This window comes from Plecotus auritus (genome assembly GCF_963455305.1).
Source record: "Plecotus auritus genome assembly, chromosome: 1".
Taxonomy (NCBI): domain Eukaryota; kingdom Metazoa; phylum Chordata; class Mammalia; order Chiroptera; family Vespertilionidae; genus Plecotus; species Plecotus auritus.
The window spans coordinates 34,628,313-34,653,256 of NC_137770.1; the positions used below are offsets into that span (position 1 = coordinate 34,628,313).

Consider the following 24,944-nt stretch of genomic DNA (forward strand, 5'->3'; position numbering starts at 1 on the left):
GAGTCCCGAGAAACAACCATGGCTGGCCCTACTTGTGGACTGAAGACCCTGGCCCATGCCAACAGGTGCCGTGTGGCACTCACCTGACAATCCAGGAGTGTCTTCTGTACCGAGACCACATTTTCCGGTTTCTGCAAAGTTTTCAGTCGCTCCTCTTGCACCTCCATCCAGTTGTTCAAAATCTGTATTTTGTTTTCATTCTCACTAATACTTTCCAAAAGCTGTTCTAAATGTTGTATCTACAAATTATGAATGAGACAATTTCTTATCTTAAACCACATGCTTTAAAAAGTAAATGTCATGATATGTTTTAAATAGGGTGATATATTTTCTTCTGAGATTTTTAGTAAGTATAAGATTTCCCAATAACTTTTTAAATAATAATTCATAAATCAGGAAATAGAATTAAAATCCCCTTTAAAAAATTCTAACATTTGAAATGAAACCTAACATGCTAAGAAAGCTGGCTGTTTTGGAGTTCCATAATACCTAAACAAAATAAAATCATGTTGCTGATACTCAATATTATATATGTACATATACAAAATATTTACATATGTGTGTATATATATATGAAAAGTTTTGTATTCGCTTTCCAATATTTCATGGGCACTTGCTTGTCATGACATATGCTTAATTTAAAAGGCTGCCCAATATTTCATTGAATGGACACAGTATAATTTGATTAATTATTCCTCTATAGTTGGAAAATTAAGGCATTCTACTCTCACCAGTAATAATAATTGTGAATTTAATACTTTGTGAGCTTATCTTTTCCTTTTTGAAGGACTATTTACTTAAGATAAACATGTAAGAGGTGGATTGCTGGGTAAAGCAATAAGGTAGATGATTATTATGATTCTTGAAATTTTCTGAATGCATTCCAAAAGGGATTTAAGCCATTATCTGAAATGTATGAATGCGATAAAGATAAAAGCCCAAAGCTTATTTAATTTTTCTTAACTTAATAAGTGTATAATGTTATACTAATGTTTACTTTAAATGTCTAACTGAAGTTGTAATATTTACATATTCATTTGCTAACTATAGTTTTATCTTTTGTGAATTGCCTGTTCATGTTTTTTGTTCACTCACATACTTGAATTTTAATTGTATAAATCCATTTGTGTGCATTCCTCCACAATAAAGAAATCAACAGACTGACCCTATCAATTATATACAGATTAAATATTTTCCAGGAATAAGTTCTCTTCATTTTTTCAGAGTCATGGAATAAAAATCTACCAAAACATCACATACATTTTTCTTCCTTTTTATAATCTTTTCCAAACAAATACTTTGCCACTTTTGAACATCTACTTTCATAGAAAATGTCAAAATCTCTGACCAGTTAGTAGCCTCACAGAATACTAGACATTTTCTTAAATAAAAACTTCTCCTCTTCACTTGCCTAACTCAATTTCCCACTAAAAAATCTCAAAAGAAACGTAAGAGCTATTTCATACTCTCCTAGGGAGAATGCTAACATACAGGGTTATTAAGGGCTATCAATGAGATGATTATTAGGCTACACTGTAAACTGACTATATGAACATCTTTTAAAACTTTTCCGAATGTGGTATTTTGCAGAGGCCAAATCCCACATCAGATTGTGACACATGAGCGCACCTTTCTGTTTAGTGTCCCGTGTACCCGCTGCCACTGGCGGTTCATCTCTCCCAGGTGCTCTGCAAATTCCGTTCTCTCGTAGCGCTTACTTTCTACATCACAGGTGCTTAGCTGAAGCAATGACTGGTTAACAAAGTCAACTATCCATTGCTTATAGTCCATTTCCATTCTAAACTCCTAAAACAAAAGGAACAAACAAAATTAAACCACCAAAGCCTGAAAAAGAGTGTTAGATGAACTGGAGTTCCCCTCTGCTGCACTCTACGGGGTGCCAGGCTCTCATCCATCAATCAAGGGGCACCTGTCAGGAGCTATGGTCTACCTTCTCCTACCCCACCAGCGGCCTGCTTTATTGGAGCGGACAGTCTTTTTGGAAATTCCACATTCCTGGAACAGACTGACTGACCGCTTTCAAACAGACTGAAATGTCACAGGCAGCATCAGGCATGGTGGCTACATCATCTGAACCAACATCAGGACCCAGGGATTGACTAAGTACCTGTGAGAGGCTACCTGAGAGTTGCCCTGGAATTCAGAGCCAACCTGCAGGCTCATGGAAGCGACAGGACGGGAAGTCTGAAGGTAAGACTCCCAGGCCACCCAGGAACTTTAGGAATGTAGGCAACTTCTCTCTTTCTCTGGGGACAGTCTCAGCCACCCAGTTTACAGCAAGCCTAACCCCACGTAGGGCCAATCACATTTCTGTCAAGCCTGCAACTTGTTGGGTTTATTCTGGCAAGTTTTAGCACCTCCTTTGGAGACATCCGAAGGGGAGAATCAGGTGGTCCATGTGAGGTTACTAAAGTCTGAGAGAATACATCCACGTGAACCCTCTAAAGATTCCACTACTCACTGAAGTCACATTTGTGATAGAATATGAAAATAAAATGCTTGCTAACATCCTGCTTTGTGATTAAGCCATTCATCTTCCGCCTGTGAAGTCTTTGAAAGCAATGACCAAGGCCGTCATCCCTGTGCTTCTAGGGGCGAACACGATGCCTGGCACACAGTACATGTTTGTGTGTGGCTTGTTCAATACTACTTAAATCTACTTGAAATCAAATATCACGGAGAAAGCCATGTTCACGCCTATTTGTAGGATATCAACTTTTCCTTATGTTGATTTTCCTGTATCAACTTACTCTCTTATTCAGAGAACATTTACTCAAAACCAGCCGGCTGCCAGGTACGGGGCGAGGTGTGCTATTTCAGGGAGCTGAAGGACAGCTTCTGCTCTCAAAACGCTAAGTCAAGGCAACCAAGCACATAATTCTAATACCGTGTGGTAGGAACTATTGATGGCGCCATAGAGACGGGTAGATTTCCAAATGAGAAGATTCTTGAGCTGCCCCTTGAAGGATGACCAGGAGGGTTTCTCCAGGTAAACGTGGGGCACTGGGATTCCTGGTGGAAAGTCCAAAAGCGTGAGAGAGAGAGCACCAGAGCAGCTGAGGGAGCACAAATCATTGGGTCCAGGCAGAGTCCAGGGTTTGCATGGGGGGATTAAAAAAGGAGGCTGGAGAGGTGACCAGGGACCAGAATCAGTTAAAAGGTTGGCTACTGTCGCCCTGGCTGGTGGTTCTCAGTGGTTCGAGTGTCAGCCGAGCACCAAAGGGTCGTGTGTTTGATTCTCAGTCAAGGGCAGTGTCTGGGCATTCCTAAAGTACCTGGGTTACAGGTTTGATTCCTGACCCCCATCAGGGCGCATACGGAAGGCAACCAATCAGTGTGTCTCTCACATCGATGTTTCTCTCTCTCTCCCCCCTCCTTCCCTCCCTTTCACTCTTCCTAAAAAATCAATGGAAAAAATATCCTCAGGTGAGGATTAAAAAAAAAAGCTTGGATACTATCCTGTGGTGAGAGCTACTGCAGGAATTTAAGCAGAATAAGAACAAGTTCTCTCTCTTGAGAATCATCCAGCACCCCACCCCCCACACCCAGAATTAGTTCTTCTATATTATATCCCACACATGTCTTTTTTCAGTATTTCCTCTCCGACTGCCTTGCCTTCCTGTTTAATGGAAAGGCCTCGGCTCTTTCTGCATAATTACCTTGTACTTCTGAAGAAGGTTTTTAACTTGAGATGCGGAACTCGGCAAAGGCGCGGCGTCTTCGCCTGCAGTTTGATGTTCCACATTGTTCATCCAGCTAATCATCTCGGTGATTGCTTTACGCGATGGCAATTTCTCCATCTGAAGCTGCAAGGACAAAACAATTTCCATTTAATTACCCACAGTTAACAAAACGAATCAGAGCATCGCTGGAGATGATACCGGGTTTGATAAAAGGTCCTGCTACATAATTATGCAGGTTACTCACAAAAACAAACCCCACATTCAAGCTTAGAATAAATGACCCCAAAACAATGACAGCGACCTTCACATACACCACCACAGTGGTGCAGATAAATGGGGAAATAAAGTAATTAAGCCTGATTTCTCTCTCCAGAAAGATCCCATTGGGGGAAGAGTCCAGCAATTAAGACCTATATTCAGTGGTGCCAGAGAAAAATAGGGAGTGTCAATGAAAATTATTGAGTCAAAGGAATAATTTTAAAATAGTGGTGAGCTAACAAGTGAATGCTAATTTAAATGCGGGCCCTTTAACTACTCGCCTGGTGAAGTTTCTCCTGAATGCCTGGAAGCTGTGTGATGAGCACTGTCCATCTCTGTTCGAACTGCGCTAAGGCAGCTCTCAGCGCCGCCGCGTCCGCTTCCTTCAGGTGCAGGAGCTGGTTCCCCGTGCTTATCACCGCCGTCTTCAAGGAGGACTTCTCATCAAGCTCCTTCGAGAACGCCTAGGAGACAGTTTTAAAATGTAGGAACTTTAAAAATGCTCAATAGAGAACAGGATAGCTAAGAGCCAGAATAACTGGTTAGAGATCAAAACCAAATAACTGAATTCAATTCAAATAGTGAATATCTGCATGTGGATGTATAAGTATGTATGTGTGTTTTTGCACGCTCACTCACGTGTGTGTCACAAATGCACGTTTCCTACTAAGGGTCAGTCAGACACTGTTCCGGGCATTAGCTATATGGAGGGGAGCAAAAAAAGGTGAATTCTTGCCCCTTGAGTGGCTTACAATCTAGGGGATTAATATTTTAAAAGACAGACAAATCATTATTTCAACTTTAAAAAAGAAAGTGTGCACCTGGCTGGTGTGGCTCAGTGGTTGAGCATCAACCTATGAACCAGGAGGTCATGGTTCATTTTCCAGTCAGGGCACATGCCTGGGTTGCGGGCTCAATCCCGTGTGGGGCATGCAGGAGGCAGCTGATCAATGATTCTCTCTCATCATTGATGTTCTGTCTCTCCTTTTCCCTCTCACTTCCTCTCTGAAATCAATAAAAATATTTTAAAGAAAAAAAAGTGTGGAACACAACACAAAGTTCATATTAAATATAAAGTAAATGCAACAAATTTTTAATATATTTGAAATCTTTCCTATGCACTTATAGGTTTATTAAAAGTATATTTAAAAATATCTACGTTTTGCCCTGACTGGTTTGGCTCAGTGGACAGAGCATCGGCCTGCAGACTGAAGGGTCCCAGGCTCGATTCCAGTCAAGGGCATGTACCTTGGTTGTGGACACATCCCCAGTAGGGGTTGTGCAGGAGGCAGATGAATGATGTTTCTCTCTCATCGATGTTTCTAACTCTCTATCCTTCTCCCTTCCTCTCTGTAAAATATCATTAAAATATATATTTTTAAAAAATCTATGTTTCAATACCAAAGTAAATAATCATAGCTACAAAATATGAAAAATGGAAAGAGAAAAGATTAAAAGGTTTCAAACGTTTAATTTATATTGCAAAAGTAATATTTTCCTTTAAGGAAAATCTCAAAACAATGAAACAATAACATTTAAAAAATTTTGTTGATTTGAGAGAGAGGAGAGGAGGGGGACAGAGGAGAGGAAGAAGAGAGAGGTGGGGAGAGGGGAAGGAAAGCGGGGAGAGGGGGAGAGGGGGGAGGGAGGAAAACACTGATTTATTGTCCCACTTATTTATGTATTCATTGGTTGGCTCTTATATGTTCCCTGACCAGGGACTGAACCCGAAACCTTGGGTGTAGCAGGCTGATGCTCTACCCAACTGAGCTACCCAGCCAGGGCTAGAAGAATAACATTTTAGAAGAAATATCAGTTCTATAAGATTAAAAACCATGTGTTTATTAACTTTAATACTCATGACTTCCTAACCTTGTGAGGTTTTTTGGGGGGCAGGAGAGTTATTTTCTGCATTTGTAAAACGTGCCCCATGTCAGAGCAAGTTTGACATGTATGTATATTTCATAGGGCCAATTAAAGAAATACTTCCTCATTATTCTAAGTGCACAAACAAACAGCATGAACAATCAGTTCTCAGTCTGGAGAATGCAGCTGCTCTCAGTCCGTCTGATTCCTCACTCACAAATGACGGAGACTGTATCGCAACAGCCCCGGACGTTCCCTGGATATTGACTTCCGACCGTTTAACACCTGGGCATATTTTATTACAACTTACAAAGAAATGGGCTATGTTGCTTCTGATTGTATCCAAGTCCTGGGACACGTTGAGGGACTGTTCTTTCCAGTAGTTCAGCGTTTGCTGAGAAGATTCCAACCACTTGGTTAACTGGTCCGCATCTCTGTTATAACTAACAAGAGCCAAGTGAAAGGGAATTAGAAACGCCTTCTATGGATGATGTGCAATCCCCGCATAGTCTCTTTTTATTTTACTGTATGTTTTCCTGTGTTCATCAGCCCTGTTATTCAGAAAATCATCACGTTTATAAGGAATATATCCTGTTTTATCCCAAATCCGATGCTCCTGGCATGTTTATGACTCTCTCCATTATGACTAATCAAGAAGAAAGAGGCATTTTAAAGCCTTAAATATTCTATCTTAAATTTCTTATTACAGCTACACAAAAATAAACCCATGGGTAAGGACGGAGATTATTTTTATTCATCAAATGTCCTCTAACTGACATGTTTATAGTAAAAATACAACCAGCATTTGTGTAAGTTATGTAACAATCAGCAAAGTGCGGTTGGCCAGTTGCCAACATATTTAGCTGCTGTGATGAAAATACCCAAGCAAAATGCTACACTTCTTCTAACTTCTAATCTTTAGGTTAAGACAGTTCCCTAAGAAATAGAGATGAGAATGAGGCTTAAAGGTTCTACGTTTTCTACTTCCCTCAAGGGGTTCAAGATGATTTCAACTAAGGAAAAAAAGTCACTGAAGAACTCCAAACACTTTCCCAAATTATCCTGTTAGCTATCATTATTACTTTATTTTAAAACTTTGGGAGAGGAAAGAGCAATCTCATGGCACAGAGGTAACATGCATTATCTTATAAATCCTATCTTCCACAGGACTGATTATACATTATCCTGAGTCTAGCAAACCAGTATCAGAGCCTCTAGACCCTACGAAGCCCAGCAGGGGGACCCGACTGCCTCAGACTGTGGAAGAGAAACTACATGGGGGACGACGTGTGAAAACCAGGGACTGCAGGAGCCCCGAGGCCTTTCTGCAGAGCAAAACTGGATGCCGAGCGAGCTCTAAGAAAACGTACCTGAGCAGATGCTTGAGGAGCGTTTGCAGCCTGTGGAGTTCATGGTCGATTTTTTTGTTCAGGCACAACCACTGCTCCTCTAGCTTTGCAATCTGGCCCTCTAACTCAGGACAGCTCACGGAGGCCACCAGCTGCTTGCCTTCATTCAGAGTCTGGTACAGCCGGGCGTGCTTCTCATCGATGTTTCTCTTTATTTGCTAATAAAAGTCAAGTCACAAAATGAATTACTTCGAAATGAGGCCAACCAACCTACTCCCAAACACTTCATAGAAGGCCTGCAGTAGAGTCTACGGAAGAAACACTACCCCTTTCCTAACCCTCAAGACTCTTGCAGTCTAGTCTGGCTGGACAAACAGGATGAATGGCTTACTGACCACTTTTCACAACGCCAGTTTCTAATAATGTATTTCTACTGCACAGATTAAATCTATAGACTTAGACATGTGAACAGAAAACAAGAATCCACACATCCACCTAAAAACAAAAAAGCTGCCCTGACTGGTTTGGCTCAGTGGACAGAGTGTCGGCCTGCGGACTGAAGGGTCCCGGGTTCGATTCCAATCAAGGGCATGTACCTTGGTTGCGGGCACATCCCCAGTAGGGGGTGTGCAGGAGGCAGCTGATCGATGTTTCTCTCTCATCGATGTTTCTAACTCTCTATTCCTCTCCCTTCTTCTGTAAAAAAATCAATAAAATATATTAAAAAATAAAAAACAAAAAAGCTGGCAGCCTAGGGGGCACATGCAGCTTGCAGACAGGAAGAAGCCTGTGACCCAAAGATTATTTTAAAAATTAGGAAATTTTACAAAGAATGAGGATTTCCTGGGACTCTGGGCAAACGGGAAGATCTAGGTCCTTGGGTCTGCATTCTCATGGGGCAAAGATGGGCTGAAACCCAGCAGTAAGCCTCCTGTCCAAGAGCCTGCTCTCTCTGCTTCCCCTACCCAGTTCCTGCCGCCTCCCTCCTCTCCTCCCCATGGCAGACCACTCAGCATGCCTTCTTTCTGTCCTCCTGCCTGGCTCCATAAGCATTTTATATTGCAACCTAGATATGAAGGGGCTCAATAAGAAAACATTTCTTTATTATCCTTTAGCCCTGAATAGCAGGACAAAATTCATTTCCAGAGTCTTCTCAATGTAAAGACTCAGTAGGGAGAAAGGATAAGGAATTCAGCAGAATAAATTAAAGCAGACAGCACATCATCAATAAAACTTCATGAAAAGGAAAATAAAATTCTTCAAAACGGCGAATACGATGACCCCCCGAAGAACTCTTGTGTAAGGCAATTCTCCTCCATGGTTGGGTTCAGCTACCGACACTTATTCTGACAGCTATTTAAATTTCATCTTTAGAAATAAATTATGATCAAAATAGAACTTTGGCCATTTTCCAGTTACCTTAAGCCTTTTGAAAGCCAAAAATTCTACGTCCAATGTCCTTTGCATCACTGCCATCTGTGACCCTCTCCCGCCACCCCAGCCTGTGGGCTAGAATAAACTGTCCAACGTTAGTTTAAAGAAATGGGTCCCATTTTCTAAGCCTTCAGTGTGAGACACTCACTATTTAGAGCATCTCTGAGAAGTTTTTTTTGTTGTTGTTGTTAATTCTCACCCAAGGTTTTTTGTTTTCGTTTCCACTGTGAGAGAGACACATAGATTGGTTGCCTTCCCACACACAACTCAACAGGGGGTGGGGCGTGAACTACAACCCAGGTACCTGCCCTTGCCCCTTCAGTGCATGGGCTGCTGCGCTAACCACTGAGAACACCGGCCATGGTTTTGAGAAGTTTTTATTTCCCCATTTCATACATGGAGTCAGACTGCACTGGCCACTCGGTCCATGAGGCTCCGAGCCAGCAGCTGAACACAGGTTTGTTTTTGACTCCAAAGGCCACGCAAATGACCTACATTCCACGTCCTACAGATGTGTATCAATCAAGACACAAACCTCTCCATGATGCACGAGACTGAGGCCCTCAGAAATCTATGAGAGAGGTGGTTTTCCAGGATATCTGACTTCTGTTAGCCCGGTGAATTCACTTCAATGTCTTAGAACAAGGATTTCATTTTCAATAGAATCCCAGGTGATATGCGAAGGGATATAGTCACTTTTGGGGAAATGATCAGGCTTATACTAGTTTGGCTAAAATTAACTGTTTCTAATATAATGAGGTTTAACGTTCTGTTTTCAGCTTCATTCTCTTAGCTGTTCAGAAGGTACCTTTAGTATCTAACAAAGCATTCAAACAGCGTTTTCTAACCCAGAAGACTGAGACTGACCTGAGAGTCAAGCTCTATAAAATAAGACGGCCGAGGGAGTGACTGCAGCCTCCTAGGTATCTAGACAACAGGACCACAGCGTTCCCACCTCTGGAAAACGTTGCCTATGAATGCCTCTGAGGAATGGCCGAGGATTCCCGGCCCTCATTCTGCAGCCAGCCTATTCAGGCAATGAACCTGCTTTGGAAGTTTCAAAGTTGATATGTGATAACTACCTCTAGCTGCACACCTTGGATTCTCATCACTCATATTCTGAAGTTAAAACGTGAAGAGATTTTATCTTGTTGGCCGTATTCTCAGTGCCACTCGAAAATCACTCTAAGGCTTTAACTTTCCTGTGGCATCGAAATCCGAGACACACAGACTTTGATAATAGTACTAAAAGTGACACGAGAAAGTGTTTACAGTTTAAAGTCTTTTGATGATGCTTGTGGCAGGTGACAGGTTATTGTCTGGATCACAAGCTAGGTCCCATCAGAGCTTCCCTGTAGTAATAAAACTAAATATATGTTTAGAGGCTCCTGGTTTACAAAGTTCTTTCCATATGTCAGTTGCGTTCCATAACCACTGACATCCACCTCTCTGGACAGGTAGAACCAGCATGATTGTCTGTGTTCTACAGATAAAGGAACTGAGGCTCGGACAGGGGAGGTGACAGCAGGGAACATGAGAGCCAGGACTCAGACCGAGGTCTTGGACCCCAAGCCAAATACGTGGTGATGCTGAGGAGCTCTCGATCTAATCTACAGTTTCCCCGAATGTGTTTGACAGGGATTTGTGTGATGAACAATATTTCATTTCAATTCAACCCATTCACCTGCAAAAATCAAGCAGTTTAGTAAAATAAATTTAAAAAACCACTCTCCCACACATACAAAGTGCTATCGACCATGCCTTTGACAGCTTCAACGGCAGCAAAATACCTGGTAAAATGAGATCCTTTCCACTAATCTGTCCTCGGTCTCCTCCACCAAGCTCACGGAGGGCAACGTAGATGCCAGGATTTCCAGGTCCTTCTCAAGAGAGGCATAGTTCTCATCAAATTCTTCCCATTTCTAGAGAATCAAGAACATCCAACCAATAGGAGTGCGTTTAATGAATCCCAGACAATGACAAAATGAATCATAAAAATAAAAATGGACTCTGAGACGCACACAAAGTTAAAGCACGGATTCTAGGGGTTTCTGAGAGAACCCCCTCCAGTAGAAGCTTGGTGTCCAATGGGAAGTAACTCCCTTGCCTGTGTGGAGAAGGCTTTTAAAATCCAGTTGGCATTATGTTTGTCTCATCAAATGGCGCAGGAACTGAAATGATTACGTTAAAGTGGTCTCAGCATCCCCTCCGAGGAGGCTTTACAAGAGCCGCTCTCTCATGTGCAAAGGCAAAGGGCTACCTTTCAAAGCTTCTGAGCAGAAGCTCCTGTTGGGCTGCTTTCTTCCTCCCGGCCACAACCCCCTGACCCCGGACATTACCCTACCGGGGCCAAGGCATGATTTCACTGAGGTGTGGGCTAACCCTACATCAGGGGAAGTCTTACCTTCACCTAAATCTTGCCTCGTCCTCGCTCCGTTTCCACAGGAGCCCACTTCTAGCATCCCCACACACTACAGAGCCCACGTATGCACACTTAATAGTATCACTAAATAGTATCTGTTGAAAAAAGAACCACCTTGCTAATTTTCCTATCTATTGAGATAGGGGTCACCTGGCTAGGATGGGCACTCACATGAAGTCTTCTTTTTGACACGATGAAAGATTACTATAAATATCCATTGGACACACTCAATAGGACATTTTACTTATCAATATCTAAAAGTAACACATATCCTACCACATTGATATAGTTGAATAGTTCCTTGCCTTTTGTTCATTTCCTTTAGGTGCTGACATCCACTGCATTTAAAAAGTTACAGGGCAAAATCTTAAAATTGAGAGAACGCTTTATACAAGCTTATTTTTTTCTCAGAATTGGGACAAGATTGTCAGGAGTCCACTTCAGCGACAGAAGGAACATCTGGTTCAGTGACTACTTCTGAACCAGTGACTCCTTCATCCAAATGATCTCCTTCAAGATCTCAACGTGCTTTCCATTTTGTTTATTTCCTCTACACAGACCTAGACGGTTGAAAGAGGCTGAGCTGTCCCTGATTTACACATAAGAAACTTCAGCTAATATTGCATCCAGGAAGTAGTAGCCAGAACTAACTCCTCATTATTAATTCCCATTTAATTACTGCCTAATGACATTTGTTTTTGACACCTGGAGGCGGTGGCTGACAATCCGGAATTCCCAGCTTTTCAAGTACAAAATTTATGTAACCCAAATACCTGCAACAGACTCTGCTGCTTTATCCCACACTGGCGTGCCTTTTCTTCCAGTAATTTAACTTCTTTTACTTGTTCTGCCCAAGATGTCTCTTTCTTTTGCAATAAAGAAGGAAGCATTTTGTTGAAGTATGTTTGGATTAACAGCATGTCAGCAACAAGCTTCTGGAAAAAAAGCTGTAAAATGAAGAAGGTTTTAATATTTATTTCTGCAACGTGAAATCTTACAAAGCAAGTTACTTTAACTTTGTTGTTGTTGTTGTTAATCCTCACCCAAATATATTTTTTCCATTGATGTTTCTTTAGAGAGAGTGGGAGGGAGGGTAAGGGAGGGGAGAGAGAGGAGAGACATTTTTGTGAGAGAGACACATCAATTACCACATGCATCCCGACCAGGGCCAGGGATTGAACCTGCAACCCAGGTACATGCCCTTGACCAGGAATTGAACCCTCAAACCCAAAGTTTGCTGGCTGATGCTCTAATCACTGACCCACATCAGCCAGGGCTACTTTAACTTCATATACTGCTATATTTGCTTTTTTAACCCGCAATCCCAGGTCAGCCATATAGACTAAAACACACAAGAAAACAAAAAGAAAACTGACTATGTATCCCTTAGTTTTTGAACATTAATGACATTTTAACAAATCTTAAGGAAAAATCACCCTAGTAATATTTTCCACAAAACAGTCCATGTTAATGGCCAAACATTATTAGTTAATTTCAATTTCCAGCCAGATCTTCCTAAATCAGTTATTCTAAGGTTTAAGAAACTTTACAAGAAGGTAGGTGACAATGTAGCTGATTAATTTCAAGACAACAAGTTGTATGGATAACTGTGTTAGCTCAGGGAGACCACACAGTCCACAGCTGGGGTTCCTAAACTTGACTCTTGACCTCTACTCCGTAAAACGGCAAGAAAAGGGAATTTGTTGAGAGGATCTTTGGGGATCCTGGTACCTAACAGCTCCCGGGATGGCACTTGGAGAGCCTCTGAAGGGGAAAGCTTCCCTTCACATGGTCCCTCTCCAGCTGCACCAGCTGTCCTCTCTAATCGTCTGCAGGAACCTCTATGTGAATCCCTCCTCCCATTCCTTGTGAAGGATACATGGGAGGTTCACAAAGCAGCGAGCACAGGGCCCAGCCACTGATGTTATTTTCTCCTTCCCTTCCATCCTTTATACATCTTTACCTTGGACTTTCTTAGACTGAGGCCCACTTATCAAAAGCCTTGACTTAAGCTTGTTGAAGGTAGGAACTACGTCTTACACAGTTTTTATTACCAACTAGAGGCCCGGTGCACAAAATTCGTGCACGGGGGGTGGGGTGGGGTGTGTGTGTTCCTCAGCCCAGCCTGCACCCTACCCAATCTGGAACCCCTCGAGGGATGTCCAACTGCCCACTGGGATTGGGCCTAAACAAGCAGTCGGACATCCCTCTCACAATCCAGGACTGCTGGCTTCCAAACATTCGCCTGCCTGCCTGCCTGATTGCCCCTAACCACTTCTGCCTGCTGCCAGCCTGATCGACGCCTAACTGCCCTCTCCTGCTGGCCTGGTCACCCTAACTGCTCTCCCCTGCCGGCCTGGTCACTCCTAACTGTCCTCCCCTGCAGGCCTGGTCGCCCCCAACTGCCCTCCCCTGCTGGCCTGGTCACTCCTAACTGTCCTCCCCTGCCGGCCCGGTCATCCCTAACTGCCCTCCCTTGCCAGCCTGGTCGCCCCAACTGCCCTCCCCTGCAGGCCTGGTTCCCCCCACACTGCCCTCCCCTGCAGGCCTGGTAGCCCCTAACTGCCCTCCCCTGCAGGCCTTGTCCCTCCCAATTGCCCTCCCCTGCTTGCCTGATAGCTCACAACTGCCCTCCCCTTCTGGCCATCTTGTGTCCACATGGGGGCGGCCATCTTGTGTGTTGGAGTGACGGTCAATTTGCATATTACTCTTATTAGATAGGATATTTAAGTCACTGCATGTTTTTGGTTGGTGAGGTTTTGTTTAATGAAATAAATGGAAAATGAATGGGTGTATTGCAGCAATTTTCAACCTTTTTCATCTCATTGCACACATAAACTATTGCTAAAATTCTGCAGCACACCAAAAAATACGTTTTTTGCCAGTCTGACCCAAAAAAAGATATAATTTTGATTCATTCACACCAGACAGCTATTGTGTTGGCTGTTGTCATTTGTTATTTGACCATCACAATCCAAGGGAAAAGAGGTCAGTGCCCCTGACTAAACAGTCACCTACTGCATGTTTCACCTTGTCTAATCTCCTGAGTTAAATTTCCTCTATTAAATGCTCTCCAAGTGTGCATCCCAATTTTAATTTTAAATCTGTCTGAATGGCTCTTTAATAAATGTCTTCTCAATCAATGGGAAGCTCCACCAAGGCAAGGAGCTGCATCTGCTTCATTCACATCAGATGCTTAGCGGTGAGCAGGGCTCCTGGTACACGAGCATTCCAATGGATGCTTGTTAAAAGAATGAAGGAATGATACGTATTTCCCCAAGGAAGAAAATGGATGCTCTCGCTTCCCACTCAGAAAAACCGCGTCTATGACACGGTGCTCCAACCGTGTGTCTTACCTTGTGATTCTGTATCTGAGCCTGCAGGGCACCTTTACTTTTGGTTTGCTGTAAATGGTCACGAGCAAGCTTTTCCTTCCCGATGGTCACCAGTTCCGCCAAGCCTTGCAACAAAGCGTCCTGCAGGCTCTCAGTGACGCAAGGGCTGCCGAGTTCCGAGTACCTGGCTCTCAGCATACCCCACATACTGTCCAGAACGTCCTGAAAAGGAAGAGCAGGGGTGTCCAACATTTTCATCCAACCATGAAAATAACCAAAGGAAGGACAAATCTGAACTCCCTCGGTGGGAGGGAAAAAAAAACATACAAATAATCCTAGTAATTCACTGCGTGGATGCTTTCTGCTCGGACACACCTCTAGTTTGTAAACCTCCTGGAGTAGAGCATAAGGTAGAGGAAGCCTCTCTCCCTCGGCCCTGAGTTTTGCTACTCGGCTCTCAGAGTTCCGCAGCTCCGCTGTACAGGCATCTGCTTTCTAAGGAGACAAGGCAAAAAAGAAAACATTTAAAATAAGTTAGAGAAGCGCACGCATTTATTTAAAAACTCCACAGGAAGAAGTTAAGGGAAAGTGGAAGTCCCACTTTCCCTCCCTCCCTTCCAGCTCTCCCCAAAGATCCACAGTTCAGTTTGTTTCTAATGCATGTACCATAGCGGTACAAGTGCCTGTCCTTAAAGGCACCGAGGTGCACACACCATTCTGTTCTGCCGTCTGCACAACTCGCTTATCAGATCCTCAGCATGTCCTCAGATCAGTACAAACGTGTCTGGCTCCTTTCAAACAGGCACGTGGTTTGCACAGTCTGCTCTTAATGGACTTGCGGACTATCTAGAGGTTTGGACTCAAGTAGTGCCACTTGGTCCATCCTTGAATATTTACATACACATTGACCTTTATGCACTTATTTCCTTCAGATAAATGCATCCCGGCACCGAGAGCAGTGCCTGAACACGGTAGGTCTTCGGTTAACACTTGCTGAATAAATGAGTGGAATGGAACTGCTTCTGGGTGGAAGGGCATTTACACTGAAAATTCTAATGCAGTCCAGCCAACTGATCCCCAGTCAGTACTCCTACCAACAGGGTAAGGGCGCATTTCCCAACACTGCACACACTTAACGTTTTGCCCAGTTGACAGGTGACAACGGCCTGTTGTTTTGTTTTACACTCAATAAAGGACTATTACGAGATGCTTCCAAAGGCTGGCATAAGGATTTTCATTTTTATTTACTTAAGCCTGGCCACGGCTCACAGGGAGAAGTGGCTCAGAAGCACAGCTCAGACACGAGACTCTGGCCCGAGGTGAGGTTAGTCGGAATGATTTTGCCTTGATTACCTGAAGCTGTTCATCAATACTCTGGCCACTACTTTCATTCAAAGACTGTTGTAAAGATGTTTTATTCTTAATCAGTTGATCATATAATCGCTTTATTTCATTCTGTACAAAAAGATAAATGCAAGAAACAGTGAGAATTTCACTCAGGCCTTTCAATACCTTTTTAAAAAATTTTAGTTGTCCTTTGAGTTTCGTGCCATCAGAAATTTCAAACATAAACCAAAATAGAGAGCTCCCTGCATCAACACGATCCCACGTCAACAACGACTAGCTTGTGGCTGGTCCTCTCTCCTCTGTATCTATCTCCCCGGCACTCTCTGGACTCTACCTAACCCCTCCCCTCAGATTATTTTGAAGCAAATCCCAGATATCGTAGTATTTCACCAATAGATGTGCCAGTATATACCTCTAAAAGAGAAAGGTTCCTCCCTTTACAAATCCCACAAATCAATAATAACAATAATTCCTTAGTGTTATTAACAGTCTAGACAGGGTTCACATTTCTCTAACTGCCTATCATTTTTATTTCGTTTTTTTTTTTGAATTGGGATCTAAATGAGGCCCAGCAGGTTGCAATGGATTACAGGTGTCTCACGTGTGCTGTAATTGGCCGGCTCCCCACCATCTCTCTCTCTCCTGTTTCTTGGATTTTATTTATTCTGTGCAGCTTCCCAATGTCTGGACTTGGCTGACTGCACTCACGGTGACATCTAACATGTTCTTCTTCCCTTGTGTCTTTTACTTAAATTCTAGAGGCTTTATCAGATTCAGGGTTGACTTTATGGGTAAGACTCCTTCATCAGTGGTGGTGTGTGTTTTTTTCATTAGACAAATTCAGTAACTTCCTAACCAGTCAACCTGCCTCCGATCTCTCCTCTAATCCACATGAGACAACCGCCAGGTGAGTCTACCTGAAACATACATGAACTGTCATTTCTTTACTCAGAAACTTCCCCTCTTACCGAGCAGTCCTCCCACACGACACTCATTAGTGGCTGAGTGCAACACAGGACAGAAACAGTACTTTAGCTCAACATAAAGTCATACCCAAGACTTTGGAAAGTCCTGGCTTTTGAATGGTCTCCAACCAAGAGCAGCAGAACTAAAAGACCTTCACAGAAAGACAGCCTTGCTGCTTTCCTTAGCAATTCCTATTCACAACCGCCACCAGGACTAGGAATTAATGGGAGTTAGGGGTCCGTGCTGTAACCGAAAACAGTGCCCACGCAGGCTGAGCGCCGAGACCCGTACCTGGTAACTGCGATTATAGTCAAGGCCGGCTTTCAGGGACTTGCTCCTGGACGCAGTAGCAGCCTGTATGTGCTCCACGTAAACTTGCAGCTTTTCAAAACATTCAGGGAACAAGTTGGCGGTCCTGCCAGGCCAAGTCATAGCTTTCAGAAGATCCTTCTTCTTGTCACTCAGAGCTAAGTACAGTTTTTTCAGCTCGAGAGCCAGTGTCTGCAAAGTGGAGAGGCAAGAAGACACAGTGAGTTACCTCTGGGCTGCCTGAGGCAATGCAAGCACATGGGCTTCTGGAAGTTCCCTACCTCATAGAACACCTGCTGGGCACCAACGTCCTCTCTGCAGAGCCCAGGTGTCTGCAGCAGCTCCTCCACGCTGCCCAGGCACTGACTGAGGGTCAGAAAGAGTTCAAATAGCTGTTTATCCAAATGTATGTAGGTTTCTTCTGTCACGTTTTCCTGAATCAAGAGGAGAAAAGAAAAAATAAAACTCAGTAGGATTCTTGCCTTCCTCTGCCTACTTTTCCCCTGGTTCCTGTTATAGCTTACGGTTTATGTGAATGAGGTAACAGAATCTATATATATAAAAGCCTAAGCGACCGTTACAACTGAACGACCGGTCAACCAGTCGCTATGACTCTCACTGACCACCAGGGGGAAGATGCTCATGCAGAAGTTGCCCCATTATGGTCAGTGCACTCCCACAGCCAACCTCCCGTGGCGGGCCAACCTCCCGTGGTCCCTCCCCCGCCACCGGCCAACCTCCCACGGTCCCTTCTCCCCACCCAACTGGCCAGCCTCGATTGGCCCTCCCCCTGTTCCCTGGCCGGCCAACCTCCCACGGTCCCTCCTCCCTCCCAGCTGGCTGGCCCCAATCGGTCCCTCCCCCCAACTGGCCAACCTCCCATTGGTCCCTCCCCACGCAGCCAGCCAGCCCCAATCGGCCCGATAGAGACTGGGTGAGATGACCCTGATTGCCCCGATCGCCAGCCAGCCTGAGGGACCCCACCCGTGCATGAATTCGTGCACCAGGCTTCTAGTAAATAAATAAAATTAAGATGTTAACTCTGAGAGAACCAAGGTTAAGAAATTAAATGTTAGGTAGGCAGTTGACTATTGAATGGAATTAAAAGGTCAATCACAAGATGAAGGACTTGGTTAGTGGGGCCATCAGGTGGAAGTGTGGTCCCAGAGAAATCATATTACCCCTTACCCCCTGCACCCAACCCCCACATTTTAATGTAGGAGAAAGCAGGTAAGAGAAATCAAGTATGGCCTGGGGAAGGGAAAGAAGTCAGGAAAGCTGAAGGGGCTGATTAGAAAGAGGTATGATATCTTAAAGATAAGGATGGTACAGCATGGTGACTGTAGTTAACAATGCTGTATTACATATTTGAAAGTTACTAAGAAGTAGATCTTAAAAGTTCTCATCACAAGGAAAAAATGTGTATGTGTGGTGGTGGATGCTAATTAGACTTATTGTGGTCAGCATTTAGAAATATATACAAATAGTGAATCTTTATATTGTACACCTGAAACTAATGTAACGTTATATGTCAACTAGAGGCCCGGTGCATGAAAATTTGTGCACTCGGGGGTGAGGGGGAGGGGTCCCTCAGCCCAGTCTGCACCCTCTCACAGTCCGGGAGCCCTCGAGGGATGTCCGACTGACGGCTTAGGCCCGCTCCCCGGTGGATTGGGTCTAAGCCGTCAGTCGGACATCCTTAGTGCTGCCGAGGAGAAGGGAGAGGCTCTTGCCACCACCACTGTGCTCGCAGCTGTCAGCCAGGCTTGTGGCTGAGCGGAGCTCCCTCTGTGCGAGTGCACTGACCATCAGGGGGCAGCTCCTGCATTGAGCGTCTGCCCCCTAGTGGTCAGTGTATGTCATAGCAACTGGTTGTTCCTGGTCGTTCTGCCGTTAGGGTCAATTTTCATATTACCCTTTTATTATATAGGATTATATCTCAATTAAAAAAAGAGAGATGGCCCAGCTGGTGTGGCTCAGTGGTTGAGCATCAACCTATGAACCAGGAGGTCACGGTTCGATTCCCAGTCAGGGCACAGGCCCAGGTTGTGGGCTCAATCCTAGTCTCCCTTCCTCTCTGAAATCAATAAATATATTTTAAAAAAAGAGAGACAGATGGACTGTGAAACAGGGGAGTTAGGAGTGTCATTTATGGGCTGACTATAAGAATGAAGGCCACCCTTAGATCTACAACTCCCGGGAGGGGGCCCTCTAACATTGTGCAATCATGCCCTGGTGAGTTTACGGGCCATAGGTCTGTTTTAGCACAAGCTGCTGGTACCACCTCTTTTTCTTTGCTGAAGATCACCTTGAATTTCTGACCATTACAAGTGATTGAGAAGCATGCTAAAGCTAGTAATGAGAAGCATGCTAAAGCTAGTAATCACCCCAGTCTGGGCTCTGTTTCCCACCATCTTCTCTGATGGATATCTACATTACCCAGCATTAAGCTTCCTCAAGGCTGGAAACCCTGCCAGTCCTCCCCCTCTCCCTCCTCACCCAGAGCACCACACAGACAGTACTAATCAATCACGATCCTGGGTCCTGCTGATCCCCGGCTCAGGTTCAGAAGCCTCTGCACTTGGTGCTCTAGGCAGCCACCATGAAATTTATCAAAGTTGGCAGGAGAGACAAATTCTGTTTGCAATTCTAACACCTCTTCCTTCCATTATGTGTTCTATTATTTGTTTACAAGGGAAATATGACCGGTTTACAATATCACTTGTAACACGCAGCTGCTACCTGTGTCTGAAGATTGTTTGCTTCCTGACGCAGGTCTTCAAGTTGGGTGGTAGAGGTTTTCAGTTCTTCAGCTGTCGGGTATCTAAAGTTATACACACTCACACTGGGTAGAATACTCATATCTGTGGCAACCTATTTTTAAAAGGGGAAATGCTATTAGAGACCATTTGAGATCTTGCTTATGTTAATATAAAACAGCAAAAATGCCTTCGCATTAGCATGCTATCTTCCAAGTTACCTTCTTGATTTGTAAGAAAAAATAATTAAATTTTAAAAATTAGAAAAGTAGTTGGAAAAGTCATGACAGGCTTTCCTTAGACACTTGACAGTCCATTTAGACAGGAAAACAAACCACAATTTGAAAAATAGAGTAAAACCCTTAATCTTTCCATTTATTAGCAATGCTACCCATGTGACCAGATTAGCTGCTTCTCTTCCCATTTATGAGTAAACTCCTGGAATATAGACAACTCTTAGAATAAAATAGTCACCTCAGGGACAGATCCCCATCTTGATTTTGTTATTGAAAAGCTAGATAAGTAATGAAAATGAGCTATGACTTGAGAAGGGTGAGTGACTCAGAGTTAATGTCTTTCTCAAATGGGAGAGCTGGCCTAAGAGGAAACAGGGTGGGTGACAGGGCTCCGTTTGGGGCAAGGCTACCGATGGAGTTCTGCTCTCAGGAAGAGAACGATATTCCTGTCCCCGTGTGTCTCACAGAAGAAACCACAACTAAAGCCCACCCATCAGTTGGATTCAACTTTAGTTGGTCAAATGAGGTTCTCTGCAGAAGAGAACTGCCAAGTGCCCACCAGGTGGGGGACTGGGAAATCACTGGTAACCTTTGCCCAGGCAGTTTGAGTGCGATGCTGAAGGCAGAAGCTTGCCTCCTGTGAGCACCAGTTCCAATCCTGCTCATGGGCTCCCCGTTGGAGAGAAACCCAGCAGTAGTTGGCACAGGATGAATAAAACCAGTAATGGCAACGTAAGGTGTGTTGGGGGCAATACCAACGGACAGGTACCGTTGGCACCGGCGCCAGCACACTGCAGAGTCCAGATAATATTTTGATGAATGAATGATACTCATTCATTTTTTTAAAAAAAGAAATGAATGTATCTTTTTTTAAAAAAGTATTTCCTAAGAGAAACCAAGATGGCAGCCGAGGAAAACACCTGAAATTGCTGCCTCGCACAACCACTTCAAAACTACAACTAAAAGACAAAACGGACATCATCCAGAACCACAGGAAGGCTGGCTGAGTGGAAATTTTACAACTAGAAGGGAAGAGAAGAGCACACTGAGACTCAGAGGGGGTGTGGAAGTAAAGTGCAGAGGTACGAAGGCGCGCGCACGAGAAAAGGGCAGGCAACTGAGTACGCTGTTATTTTTTTCAATCCAGAGGGAGACACAAGCTCCCGACTGGTCTGAACTCCAGTTCCGGGCGAGACTCTGGGGACCCAGACTCATATGGGGAGAAACTGGACTGTCTGGCATTGGGTTGAACTCGAGAGCGGCTTTCTCTCAAAGGTGCCTGCAGCGATTACTGCAGGACACTGAGACCTGGGGGCCTCTTAGAGCAGGGCTGAGGATCAGCCATAGCTGTTTGCTCCACCCTGTTAATTCCCTGAGACCCAGCCCCACCCAAGATGTGCGCAGAGGCTTTTGCATACGAATGGCCTGGCCCTTTGCAACCTAAAATTACCTAACAAACTGCAGCTGGGTCAGAGAGACCCAGATCATCCAAAAGAAGGCCCAAGGCCCCACAGCAGCTTACACTGCTTCACAGCTGGGCCTCATCTGGGCACCTCTAAACTCCAAACAAAGAAGAGGAATCTGCAGATCTTTCTGTAGTTCCTGCTGGGTGGCCTCAGGCAGAGCTAAATTAGCACCTCCTTGGAGATCCAACAGCCAGTGTACCCAGTGGTCAGAGTGGGACCGTACAGATTACAACTCCTCAGATCCATAAGGGACACACTCAAGGGGCAGACTCAGTGAGCACCAAAGCCCCACTGAAGCAAGTCTTGCCCCATAAGGGTGTCTCCAGCACAGAAGTTCTCCCATTGTAGACACAGCTGATCCTCACAGCCAACTGGCCTGGAGGTCAATTCCTCCCAGTGATACCAACAACAATCAAGGCTTAACTACAACAAGACTGTGCACACAGCCCACAAAGGGGTGCACCAAGAGTGTTCACCTCAGGTAACTGGGGAGGCTGAGCCACTGGGCCCTATAGGACACCTAGCACACAAAGCCACTCTATCAACTCAGGGAAGCAGCCAAAATGTGGAGACAAAGAAACAGGTTACAAAAGACAGAAATGGATGAAAGCAAACTACTGGATATAGAGTTCAAAAGCACGGTTATAAGGTTTTTCAAGAATTTTCTAGAAACCCCAGATAAATTTAGTGAGCCCTCGAGGATATAAAAAAGGACCAACTAGAAATTAAGCATACACTGACTGAAATAAAAAATAATATACAGAGATCCAACAGCAGACTAGAGCAGTGGTCGGCAAACTCATTAGTCAACAGAGCCAAATATCAAAAGTACAACGATTGAAATTTCTTTTGAGAGCCAAATTTTTTAAACTTAAACTTCTTCTAATGCCACTTCTTCAAAATAGACTCGCCCAGGCCGTGGTATTTTGTGGAAGAGCCACACTCAAGGGGCCAAAGAGCCGCATGTGGCTCGTGAGCCATAGTTTGACGACCACTGGACTACAGGATCGCAAAGAATCAAGTCAAAGATTTGAAATATGAAGAAGCAAAAAACACCCAACCGGAAAAGAAAAAAGAAAAAAGAATCCAAAAATATGAAGATAGTGTAAGGAGCCTCTGAGACAACTTCAAGCATACCAACATCAGAATTATGGGGGTGCCAGAAGAAGAGAGAGAGCAAGATATTGAAAACCTATTTGAAGAAACAATGACCGAAAACTTCCCCTACCTGGTGAAAGAAATAGACTTACAAGTCCAGGAAGCGCAGAGAACCCCAAACAAAAGGAATCCAAAGAGGACCACACCAAGACACATCATAATTAAAATGCCAAGAGCAAAAGACAAAGAGAGAATATTAAAAGCAGCAAGAGAAAAAACAGCTAGTTACCTACAAGGGAGCACCCATACGATTGTCAGCTGATTTCTCAACAGAAACTATGCAGGCCAGACGGGAGTGGCAAGAAATATTCCAAGTGATGAATAGCAAGAACCTACAACCAAGATTACTCTACCCAGCAAAGCTATCATTCAGAATTGAAGGTCAGATAAATAGCTTCACAGATAAGAAAAAGCTAAAGGAGTTCATCACCATCAAACCAGTATTATATGAAATGCTGAAAGGTAGTCTTTAAGAAGAGGAGGAAGAAGAAAAATGTAAAGATAAAAATTATGAACAACAAATACATATCTATCAACAAGTGAATCTAAAAATCAAGTGAGCAAAAAATCTGATGAACAGAATAAACTGGTGAATATAATAGAATCAGGGGCATAGAAAGGGAATGGACTGACAATTCTCAGGGGGAAAGGGGTGTGGGCGGTGCGGGAAGAGATTGGACAAAAATCGTACACCTATGGATGAGGACAGTGGGGGGGTAAGGGCAGAGGGTGGGGTGGGAACTGGGTGGAGGGGAGCTATGGGGGGAAAAAGAGGAACAACTGTAATAATCTGAACAATAAAGATTTATTTAAAAAAATAAAAAAGTACTTCCTTTATATTATTCACTCCTTTTGTAGACATAAGAAACTCGTAGAAAAATTTATGAGTTTATTTGAGCCAAACTGACAATTATCGGGAGGCCAAATCTCACTAGACTGAGAAAATGCTCCAGAGAATGGCAGTTTCACAGCTTATCTTTTACATGATAATTACAGGAGGAGATGTAAGGGGTGGGTTATGTGAAATTCATTGGTGGTAGATTAGGGAAGCCAGGGAAAGCAAATGGGACATCTCTGAGACTGGATAAAGAGTAGAACAGGGAGTCACACATTTCTTTTGCCTTGCTGGGTACAGGATAGCTAACAATGAACATGTACAGCACGTGGAGATGGTGTTGGGGGAACATGACAACAGTGAGGGGCTCTGTGGTCTGGTGCTCTGAGGGGTCTGGAAAAGGAGACTGAGGTCCCAAAGGTATGTTATCTTAGACGCAAAAAGACATGAACAGCTCACTTAAGGTAAAGACGGACCTTTGTCAAGGAAGCTACAGGCCTAGGACACAACTGCCCGCCATGATATGCTTTTAGTTAGGAATTTGTATGTTCATCTTAAATAGTTACTTTTGGTCTCCGAGTTTGTAGGGCCCTCCGTGTTGGCCTCCCCCGAGCTAGTCAGGGTTAGTATGTGGGCCCTTTGTGTCCACACTTTATCCATTCAATATACACTGAGTGGCCAGATTATTATGATCTCTGAACGCATAATAATCTGGCCACTCAGTGTACTTATGTGTAAGGGAAAGCTTGCAAATCTTAATATGTCAAGGCACCAGGAGATAGTGGCCCCCAGCCTCTGGCTAGTAAGTCCTCTGCTTCTTTCTAACTACCCACAATGCAGTTCTTATACATGGAAAAACCTTATTTTAAAATCCCAACTCTGTGGTCAGTCTACACTGAGTGGCCAGATTATTATGCGTTCAGAGATCATAATAATCTGGCCACTCAGTGTACAGACCGAGATTTTATGATGTTCCAGGTGCTGGCTAGGCATTCAGATGTGAGCCAGGCAGACGCGGACTTTCTTCTCCCACCATCTAATGGGGAATACTGACAATAAACAGGCCCCAGTATAGGGAGACCTGTTTCCAGGGAGGCGGGGGTGGAGGGGGCGAGGGGGAAGCGCTTAAGTAAGGCTGATTTCCAGGAGGGTGGGAAGGAGTCAGCCAAGTGAAAAACCCACTTGGCATCCTTGCTCTCTGAAAGTACACTGCAACATGATGCAGAACATGCCTGTGTATTTATTGAATGCTTGATGGACTTTCTAAACAGCATGCTTACTCACTTTGCGCAGAAACACACTGACCTGAGGCTCCACGAGCGGGGGCAGAGGCTGCCGTATTTTTGACGAGAGCTCCTGATGCAAATATTGCCACTTATCCCCATTTCCGTCCTGGTGTGACAAGACCGAGTCTGGAGCATCGTTTTCAGGGCTAGATGCCTCACCGCTTTCAAGAAAAACAAAAGGTGCAAAGAACAATCAACATATGGAAGTTTTATT

The 24,944-nt window shown here is 44.1% G+C and overlaps 1 protein-coding gene across 1 annotated transcript in view; it reads right to left on the bottom strand.

Annotated features, from left to right (window-relative positions):
• The window catches only part of SYNE2 (spectrin repeat containing nuclear envelope protein 2), a 321,491-nt gene that overhangs the window by 68,299 nt on the left and 228,248 nt on the right, over window positions 1-24,944 (bottom strand). Inside the window, exons 69-83 of the mRNA XM_080686255.1 lie at window positions 24,750-24,891; window positions 19,733-19,864; window positions 17,272-17,424; window positions 16,973-17,182; window positions 15,722-15,823; window positions 14,744-14,863; window positions 14,390-14,590; window positions 11,807-11,980; window positions 10,402-10,533; window positions 7,199-7,395; window positions 6,139-6,271; window positions 4,244-4,426; window positions 3,681-3,827; window positions 1,630-1,806; window positions 84-239 (exon numbers count right to left, since the gene is read on the bottom strand). Of these exons, the coding sequence (XP_080542381.1) occupies window positions 84-239; window positions 1,630-1,806; window positions 3,681-3,827; window positions 4,244-4,426; window positions 6,139-6,271; window positions 7,199-7,395; window positions 10,402-10,533; window positions 11,807-11,980; window positions 14,390-14,590; window positions 14,744-14,863; window positions 15,722-15,823; window positions 16,973-17,182; window positions 17,272-17,424; window positions 19,733-19,864; window positions 24,750-24,891 (2,359 nt within the window). The remainder of the gene's footprint in view (window positions 1-83; window positions 240-1,629; window positions 1,807-3,680; window positions 3,828-4,243; window positions 4,427-6,138; window positions 6,272-7,198; window positions 7,396-10,401; window positions 10,534-11,806; window positions 11,981-14,389; window positions 14,591-14,743; window positions 14,864-15,721; window positions 15,824-16,972; window positions 17,183-17,271; window positions 17,425-19,732; window positions 19,865-24,749; window positions 24,892-24,944) is intronic.